This window comes from Centroberyx gerrardi, unplaced genomic scaffold (assembly GCF_048128805.1).
Source record: "Centroberyx gerrardi isolate f3 unplaced genomic scaffold, fCenGer3.hap1.cur.20231027 Scaffold_133, whole genome shotgun sequence".
Classification (NCBI taxonomy): domain Eukaryota; kingdom Metazoa; phylum Chordata; class Actinopteri; order Beryciformes; family Berycidae; genus Centroberyx; species Centroberyx gerrardi.
The window spans coordinates 1-10000 of NW_027605273.1; the positions used below are offsets into that span (position 1 = coordinate 1).

Consider the following 10000-nt stretch of genomic DNA (forward strand, 5'->3'; position numbering starts at 1 on the left):
ATTACAAATAATAATAACACCATAATAATAACTACTACTACCACTACTACTATGATAATAATAATAATAATAATAATAATAATAATAATAACAATAATAATAATAATTATAAACTTTAGTTATATAGCACTTTTCGAAAACAGAAGTTACAAAGTACTTTACACAATAAAAATGATTAATAAAACAACACAATAAAACAGTAATAACACAATAAAATAGCAAATAAGTACTTTTACTAGTACCACTACTAGTACTGCTCCTGTGACTGGTACTGACTGTTACGACGTCTCCCAGGTGCCGTACAACATCATCGGCTGGCTGGATAAGAACCGAGACCCTCTGAATGAGACGGTGGTGGTTTTGTTCCAGAAGTCCTCCAACAAACTGATGTCTGGACTGTTTGAGAACTTCATCAGCTCTGAGATGGGTAACGAACTCATGATCTAATGCTCTGTTTAGAAAAGTGTTCAGCAGAACTGACACAGGCACTGCTAATTAAATCAGTTAAGTGACTGAGTGACTAACTACTCTTGATGTAAGTAAGTAAGTAACTCATTTATTAATGCTGACCCCCAATTAACCTCTCGCACCCTGATTTTCCCCTTAAATTTCCCCTTAAGAAGCTTCAAAGTTAGGAAAAAACATGTCTGATCCATAATGTGTATCTGCTGTTCCAACGCTTCATTGAAGCTACAGCTGCTTATACTGAGTGAAATATTAAAACCCGAGGCGCCATTTTTTATGGCTGCACCATTACATCAAACATCCATACTAGGGATGGGCATTTTAAGTAATTTCAATATTCGAGTACTCGCATTAAATTATTATAGAGTACTCGAGTACTCGCAAAAAAAGAACTAATGTAAGAATATAGTCCGAAATTAACAACATCGTGTCCGACTGGAAACACACAAGCGGAACCAAAGTTTGGCTAACGCTAAACAGTTAATTTCGTAGGCTATAGGCCTGTAAGAATATCTATTACTATTTAATGCTTTCACATTTATGTAAATTGGCCAACAACGGAAAACAAGTGCAATTTGAAATTCATTTATTGAACAACCAGGCTTCAATTAGCCTATTAAACCATACATTTTTGCTAGCAGTCCCGTCCAAAAAATTTAAACTTTTAATATAGAACAGGGTCAATTTACGTTTATATTTATTATATACAAAAAAAATGCGAGTACTCATGCCCATCCTAATCCAGACACATTTCCCTGTAATTCAGCCTGACATGTTTAGTATCTTTGGAAACCTTGGGAGCTTGAATAGAATTTAAAATAAAGCTCAGTGAAAAACAACATGCGTCTGTAACGATGCACCCACCGGCGGGACCGGCAGAACCCAACCAGAACCCAACCAGAACCCAACCAGAACCCAACCAGACCCTTCAGACTCATGACACAGACCCTCTGCCTGCATCGGTGCCCTCTTGTGTTGTAATGTAGTTGTAGTTTTGAGGTATATTGAGGTATAGGATGTGAAACATGTGGTGACCGGTGAGTGTGTGTGCAGTGTCAGATGTTTTTGCTGTTGTTGTTGCAGCCGGTGATCCGAAGGCTGAATCCAAACACAAGAGGAAGAAAGGGTCTTCCTTCCAGACGGTCTCCCAGCTGCACAAGGTCAGTCCGCCTGCTGCTCACCACACTCACAGCTTTAGATGCAGCGGTGCAGTTTGGGTAGCTGGCAAAAAAGTGAGGAGGGAAGGGGGTTGAAAACTGACATAAACTGATTTATAAAGAAGTAGATACAGCCTCTATCTGTTCAAAACCGCAGCCTGAAACTAATTTTATATATATATTTAAATTAGAATTGATTTAGTCGGATAAGCCCCTTGAGATGTTGCATCTTGTTTTCGAGAGAGTTGCACATTAATGTCCAGTCAACAATTCTGGTGGCTCATCATCCCCCCAAAAAAGTGAGCATAAGAGAAGCATTAACAGTTTTCAAAAAAAAAAAAAAAAAGCTATATATAAAAAACAAAAAAACAGAAAGTACAGGACATCATGGTATAAGATATACAAAACATTTAAAGCATGAGTAAGTCATTTTCAGATGTGAAAGTAAAGCAGTTTGAAACAGACCAAAAGAGGTAATAGATCGTAAATGAGAAGGTAAATTATTCCAATCTGATGGTGCCTTAAATAAGAATGTTTTTTTTTACCGGTGTCTTTGGAAACTAAGGGAACAGCAAAGGAAAGTTGATCAGAATATGTCTTAATGTGGAATTATTAATTACTACTGGAAGCAGCAGGGCGGCACAGTGAGCACTTCTCAGCTACAGGTTGGCTAACGGTGAAGTTTAAGCACGTAAAACATCTTTGGTTTAGGTTACAGTTAAGTTTAGCCAACTAAAACAACTTAGTTATGGTTGGGGAAAGGCTTTGGTCAAGATTAAGGGGAGTTTAAAGTATCAGGCCGGTGTTTTTTAATGCATTTCTTACCGTCAACAAATCCTATGAAAATAACAAAATCAGCAATGAATTTGTTTTGCTAACAAGTCTCGTCCATGTAGCGGTGCCCAGTGCAGCCTCATGTCCCAGCAGCCATAGAACTGCATTGTATTAAAAACTATTAAAACTTTTCCTCAAGCAACTTAATAAGCCGACCGTAAACACGTTTTCCATCTCAGGAAAGTAGTTCCGTAGCACAGAAAATAGTCCCCGGCGTAATGAAGAATTTGTTCCCATTTGAATTTGATTTGGTAATAACTACAACAGCCTGACTTTTCATGGTAACAGTTAGCGATTTTTAAAATGTAAACTATGTCTTTGTGAGCTGTATTTAAAGGTTTTTAGCTTACAGTTGGAGCCAATGACTTCCGGGTTGACGGATAAAAAGGGAACGTGGGAAGTCAGAAAGTAACGGGAGGAGAGCAAACGCATTGTTGATTTTGTTATTTTCATAGGATTTGTTGACGGTAAGAAATGCATTAAAAAACACCGGCGTTATCCTTTAAGGAGGTTTCGATGGGATCTCCTCCATAAATAACTCCCTTAATTAATTTTAAGGGGATTTTGCATGAATGAAGGGGTGAATTAATGTAAATGTATGGTTATTTTAAGGGATCACTGGTTGGTAGAGCTAGGTAACACACACTTCACCCAGTAAACACAACACACAAGGGCGGATATTTCATTTCACTGTTGGGGGGGACAATAAACAGAAAAATTTCTCAAGAGCAATTCCTGAAGGGGACACCAAAGGTGCCGCCAAAAGTACTGTTGTATTAAATGTATATAGAGGTCCATTATGAAACATTTCCATAAGCACTTCATTCCTTTCTTATGAAGATTTTATCAAATTGCCTTTGATATTACTGGGGTCTTTCTACTTGGCGCTTCGGTGCACTGAAAAATGATCGGATGTCTGTTTTTCTTTTCTCTGCCATTTTAACTGACCTGGCTGACAAATAGACACACACACACACACACACACACACACACACACACACACACACACACAGCATGCAGGTTATTTACAGTAGTAGGTGAGATGCAACACCCATTAACTGAACTAAAGCTAATATATGCCTAATTAGATTTAGTTTTCCCGAAAAAGCAGATCTCTAATGTTTTGCTGTCAATGTGTAAAAGTCCAGAACGCTATGAAGCCTGCCAGAAACTTACTTCAGGGTCTTTTTTAAGAATTAAGTCTTCATTTATTTCCAAAATTATAAACAAAATTACATAGTGGCAGCCATTTTACATGCAGTAAGAAAAAAATAATATACTTAGAACCTAATTACATAGGGTAAGTTAATCTTAAATAGCCTATTATATTATAGAAATATTACTGTTACCATCTACAAAAGATAATTTTGGTATGAAAACCCGCATTTTAATTTAACCAAGTATCCTGTATCATAAATACATGTCTGGCATTTGTAACAAACCAAACCGCTTGAAAATCGGTCGAAAATTCAGTGAGTTATGATGATTTTAATAGTGGACAGACCTCCTGCCTCCATACACACACATGCATTAGGAGACGCGGCTCCGTACCAACACGCTGACGCACGAGATCCAACCGCGAGGTAACGGAACAAAATGTAGTCTGATTACAATTGTGAATGTGTTTTATTCTATTGAGTGGTAGAAGTAAAGAAAAATGTCTGACACATCCTTTGTTTTAAGTTAACCTTTGCGAAGCAGCTACTTACTGGAGGTCTGCCACCACTGACACACTTCCAGAGATCCTCCACAGACACTCGTACCGAGGGCTGATGTGTGTGTGTGTGGGGGTTCGGGGAGGCAGGTAGGCAGTGGACCAAACCACTGTGAGGCGTATGAGGGGGGGGGGGCGCAATCTTTAGAAACTTAAAAACGCATTGTTTTGTGTCTATAATTAGCACAAGTGCTTTCAGTGCATATTATTATATTATTTAAAATTATATAGTTATGTTTACAATGATATATTGAGGGGGACAACTCTCGGATTTTCCCAGGAAGGGGGGGTCCGGACCCCCCTGTCCCCCCCGTAATTTCCGCCCATGACAACACACCACATATACCATATTCTCCAACTACTCTTTGTGTGTGCATGTGTGTGTGTGTGTGTGTGTGTGTGTGTGTGTGTGTGTGCATACAGGAGAATCTCAACAAGCTGATGGCTAACCTCCGTAGCACGCAGCCTCACTTTGTCCGCTGCATCATCCCCAACGAGACCAAGGATCCAGGTAACCTGATGATGAACCATGAAACAACAATATTTATTAGTACGGGGAAAAGTCTCTGTATTAACTTTTTATTTAACTTGTTTCAACCAAAACAAATGTGAGTTTAGAGTTAAGTGAAGTAGCTTGCACCAAGAGAAGTAAGATCCAGTGTCTCTCAAGTAAAAATAACTGAAATTTGAAATGTCAGCGTACCTCATGTAGAAGAAGACTGCAGATTGAAGCTCTTTTGGATGATGCGGGGTCTCCCTGTGTGTTTTTCAGGGGTGATGGATAACTTCCTGGTTCTCCACCAGCTGAGGTGTAACGGCGTTCTGGAGGGAATCAGGATTTGCAGGAAGGGATTTCCCAACCGCATCCTGTACGCCGAGTTCAAGCAGCGGTGAGTCGTCTCCCTCAGCCTCAGTACAGAAACACACTGCGAGTTTCAGACACACACGTCTTTAAACCCGCCGGCTGTTTCCACCGACCCAACACACACCTCGACACGTCGGCTCTGAATTCGGTTTCATTTTGGAGCGTCAGCAAAGGACAGTGGGTGAGGTGCGGTGACCTGTGTTGAGGCAAGAAGACATGATGCCTGTTTTTAATCAGAGGGTCAAGAAGGTCAGCTGCAGGAAGCCAGGATATGAAATCCCAGTCTGCTCTGTTATACAGGACTGGAGACTAAAGGGTCAAACTCAACTTGTAGCAGTTGAGTTCCAACTTCGTTCACACAGGAAAAATACTCAATTAAAACTAAGATTATTAAAATGATAAAAAGGCAGACAGTCTGTGACTAGCAATACTATATCTATTGACAATGTCGTAAATTACCTTTCCCTAGAAACATGTCTGGAGCAGATGTGGCGTAGCTGAAATTTATAATTTTTTGGTTATGAGGCCAATAATGTTGTTGAGGCAATTTTTTGTGCATGATAAAAAACAAGGTTACAAAGTGACGGCTGAACTTGAGATTTATTTCAGTCTGTAAGGATCTACTTTCCCTTCTACTCTAATACTTCTAATAATAATAAAAAAAAAACTGATTCTACGAATGTTACTTGTTCCTACTGAAGGCTTAACTGATGAAGACAAAACGCACTTATTGTACGTCGCTGTGGACAAAAATAAATGACATAATGTAATGTTACTGTCATGATTAAAGGATAAGGCTGGTGTTTTTAATGCATTTCTTACCGTCAACAAATCCTATGAAAATAACAAAATCAGCAATGAATTTGTTTTGCTAACAAGTCTGGTCCATGCAGCGGTGCCCAGTGCAGCCTCATGTCCCAGCAGCCATAGAACTGCATTGTATTAAAAACTATTAAAACCCGTCACAGAGCCATGCTGCTGCTCTGCAGCATATTTCATCATCACGATGCACCGGGCCGGACGACTTTTTCCTCAAACGACTTAATAAGCCGAGCGTAAACACGTTTTCCATCTTGGGAAAGTAGTTCCGTAGCACAGAAAATAGTCCCCGGCGTAATGAAGAATTTGTTCCCATTTTTATTTGATTTGGTAATAACTACAACAGCCTGACTTTTCATGGTAACAGTTAGAGATTTTTAAAATGTAAACTGTGTCTTTGTGAGCTGTATTTAAAGGTTTTTAGCTTACAATTGGAGCCAATGACTTCGGGTTGACGGCTAAAAAGGGAACGTGGGAAGTCAGAAAGTAACGGGAGGAGAGCAAACGCATTGTTGATTTTGTTATTTTCATAGGATTTGTTGACGGTAAGCAATGCATTAAAAAACACCAGCGTTATCCTTTAAAAGCTAATCTTCTGTGCCAGTATGATTCCTCAAAAATCCATGTGTAATTATAGTATATAATTGTGTTTTTGCAGCTACCGCATCCTGAACCCGTCCGCTATCCCAGAAGACTCGTTTGTGGACAGCAGGAAGGCGGTGGAGAAGCTGCTGGGCTCGCTGGACATCGACCACACACAGTACAAGTTCGGACAAACTAAGGTACAGCATTAATATTAATGTTGTCATTAATACTACTGTTACTACTACCACTATTACCACTATTACTACTACTCCTAAGATAAGATACAATGATACTTTATCGATTGAAATTAGATCGCTGCAGCAGCAAAAGTAACAGGAGTCAGTAAAAAGACAAATGTAATATAAGCAATATAAAAAATAAGCAATAGAAACAGTAAAAACCGTAACAATTTTTGGGATTCTATAAACATATGCTGGTGTCAATTTTGTCATCTATATAAATAGAACTATGTATAAACATAATAACAAATAATACAATGTAAAATACTATTAAAGCTCCTATGTGTAGAATTTGTATCTGATTATATCATCCTCCAATTAATTTTGAGACCATAAAAGTTTGTCAGTAGAAAAATGAGACCTGTCCCCTCGGATATGAAGTGTGGCGAAGTGCCGGACGGCAGAAAGTCAAAAACCAAACCAGGAAGAAAACAGTTTGAATGCAGACTAGTTGCTTAGATTGAACAGGGTGAAGATAATCAATATGGCTCTCCTCTCCTCTCCTCTCCTCCTCTCTCTCCTCTCCTCCTCTCTCTCCTCCTCTCCTCTCCTCTCCTCTCCTCCTCTCTCTCCTCTCCTCTCTCCTCTCCTCTCCTCCTCTCTCTCCTCTCCTCCTCTCTCTCCTCCTCTCCTCTCCTCTCCTCTCCTCCTCTCTCTCCTCTCCTCTCCTCTCCTCTCTTCTCCTCTCCTCCTCTGCTCTCCTCTCCTCCTCTCTCCTCTCCTCTCCTCCTCTCTTCTCCTCTCCTCCTCTCCTCTCCTCTCCTCTCTCTCCTCCTCTCTCCTCTCCTCTCCTCCTCTCCTCTCCTCTCCTCTCCTCTCCTCCTCTCCTCTCCTCTCCTCTCCTCTCCTCTCTCTCCTCCTCTCCTCTCTCCTCTCCTCTCTCCTCTCCTCTCCTCACCTCTCTCCTCTCCTCCTCTCCTCTCCTCTCTCCTCTCCTCTCCTCCTCTCTCCTCTCCTCCTCTCCTCCTCTCCTCTCTCTCCTCCTCTCCTCTCTCCTCTCCCCTCTCCTCTCCTCCTCTCCTCCTCTCCTCTCTCCTCTCCTCTCCTCCTCACTCTCCTCCTCTCTCCTCTCCTCTCCTCTCCTCCTCTCTCCTCTCCTCCTCTCCTCTCCTCTCCTCTCTCTCCTCCTCTCCTCACCTCTCCTCTCCTCCTCCTCTCCTCCTCTCCTCTCCTCTCTCCTCTCTCTCCTCCTCACTCTCCTCCTCTCTCCTCTCCTCTCCTCCTCTCCTCACCTCTTTCCTCCTCTCCTCTCCTCTCCTCTCCTCTCCTCTCCTCTCCTCTCCTCTCCTCTCCTCCTCTCCTCTCCTCTCCTCTCCTCTCTCCTCTCCTCCTCTCTCCTCTCCTCTCCTCTCCTCTCTCCTCTCCTCCTCTCCTCTCCTCTCCTCCTCTCCTCTCCTCTCCTCTCCTCCTCTCCTCCTCAGGTGTTTTTTAAAGCAGGTCTGTTGGGACAGTTGGAGGACATGAGAGACAGCCGTCTGTCTCAGATCCTGACCATCGTCCAGGCGATCTGCAGAGGGAAGCTGATGAGGATGGAGCGACAAAGGATGATGCAGGAAAGGTTAATATGTCAGCAAACTGCTATTATTAATAATGATACTTGAAATTAAAAAATGAATTATTATATAAAGAATAACAACCAAAATATTACGAAGGAAGTGAGAGAGTAAGGAAGACTACTAAAACGTCCTACTCAAGTAGAAGTACTGTTATCCTTCTGAAATTTTACTGAAGTAGAAGTAAAAGTTCCTGAGTTCCTCTTGTCAAGTACAATACTGCAGGAAAAATGGACTGAAGTAAAAGTAAAATTATTGACTTTAAAAAAAAAGTACAAGTACACAAAAAAGCTTCTCAATTACAGTAATAGTAGTAAATTTAATTCGTTTTTTCCACCCTTGTAACAAAGCGTCATGAAGAAAACAAGAACGCACAAGAACGAAAGACTACTAATAAATGTCCCCCCCCCCCCCCGGTGTAACGGTAAATGTCGTCTCCCTCTGTGTAACAGTTAAATTCTTCCCCCTAGGGACGCGGTGATGGTGGTGCAGTTCAACCTGCGCGCGTTCTTCTCGGTGCGGACCTGGCCGTGGATGATGCTGTTTTATAAGCTCCGCCCCCTGCTGAGGAGCGCCCAGGTGGAGAAGGAGCTGGCCACTTTAAAGGACGATTTCACCAAATTAAAAGACTCGTTCGACAGGTTTGTTTGTCTGTCTGTCTGTCTGTCTGACTGTCTGTCTGTACATTTTTGGCTGTTTCTCATAAGTTAGTTTTCTCTATCAGTCACTTCGGCAGGTAATCAATCATCATTTTGAGTCCTATTCATTCTAAACATATGTATGTTGTGTCAGGAACATGAATGGTGATATCAGCTCCATGTTATTCTGCTGTCAGGAACATGAATGGTGATATCAGCTCCATGTTATTCTGCTGTCAGGAACATGAATGCTGATATCAGCTCCATGTTATTCTGCTGTCAGGAACATGAATGGTGATATCAGCTCCATGTTATTCTGCTGTAGTAATCACTAATGAGACTCTTGACCATCACAGTTTCACAAGCTCTCCATCCAAATTATATTATTGTCACTTTGTAACGACATTTTTAAATTGTTGTTTACATTCTAGCAGCCAATGGCATCGCTGGAAAGATTTGAGTCTCAGAAATAAACAGAATTCTGCACAGTCAGACTTTGTTGTCCCTGAACTTTTATTGATCACATCGTATCCTGGTTGTATTGATCCTGAACCTCAGATCACGTATCGAATCGTATCAGCAGAGAAACAGATTGTCTCGTTCCTATTGGCTAGTAAAATAGTTCAAAGGGCTGGTGGATTATGGGATGCCCCGGCCCCTGTTAGCTCCCTGCCTGGTTCCCGCTGTGCTTGCTGCGGGTGTTACTGTGGTTGTTGTTGTTTGTTCTGCAGGTCGGAGGGGAAGCGTCGGGAGGCGGAGGAGCGGCAGGTGGTTTTGGTTCAGGAGAAGAACGACTTGGGTCTGCAGCTGCAGGCCGTAAGTCAAACTGGAACTTACCTGGAGTCAAACTGAAGTCAAACTAAAATTAGGCATCAGGCATTTTTTGTGTGAAATAGCTGATAAGGAGCAACCAAAGTCTGTAGAAAACTTCAATAACATGAGTTCAAACTCTCTCTGGAGCTGAAACTGAGAGATTTAGGATTAGGATTTTGTATCAATATTATTGACATGGATATGGATATGAAGAGATTCATTTCAAAATGAAACATCCACCATTTAAAAAATATATATATTTTTTTCTTACAAAATGATTGCTGGTTACTATTACTGTTACCTTGTTAATAGACTAAT

At 41.2% G+C, this 10000-nt stretch overlaps 1 protein-coding gene across 1 annotated transcript in view; it reads left to right on the forward strand.

Moving 5' to 3' along the window:
- Positions 1-294: 294 nt before the first annotated feature.
- LOC139924219 (myosin-7-like) overlaps positions 295-10000 on the forward strand; it is a gene marked incomplete at its 5' end in the record, with an annotated part of 26597 nt that continues 16891 nt past the window's right edge. The window contains 8 exons of the mRNA XM_078282417.1: positions 295-427; positions 1549-1625; positions 4594-4681; positions 4943-5060; positions 6513-6636; positions 8100-8236; positions 8702-8872; positions 9601-9685. Of these exons, the coding sequence (XP_078138543.1) occupies positions 295-427; positions 1549-1625; positions 4594-4681; positions 4943-5060; positions 6513-6636; positions 8100-8236; positions 8702-8872; positions 9601-9685 (933 nt within the window). The remainder of the gene's footprint in view (positions 428-1548; positions 1626-4593; positions 4682-4942; positions 5061-6512; positions 6637-8099; positions 8237-8701; positions 8873-9600; positions 9686-10000) is intronic.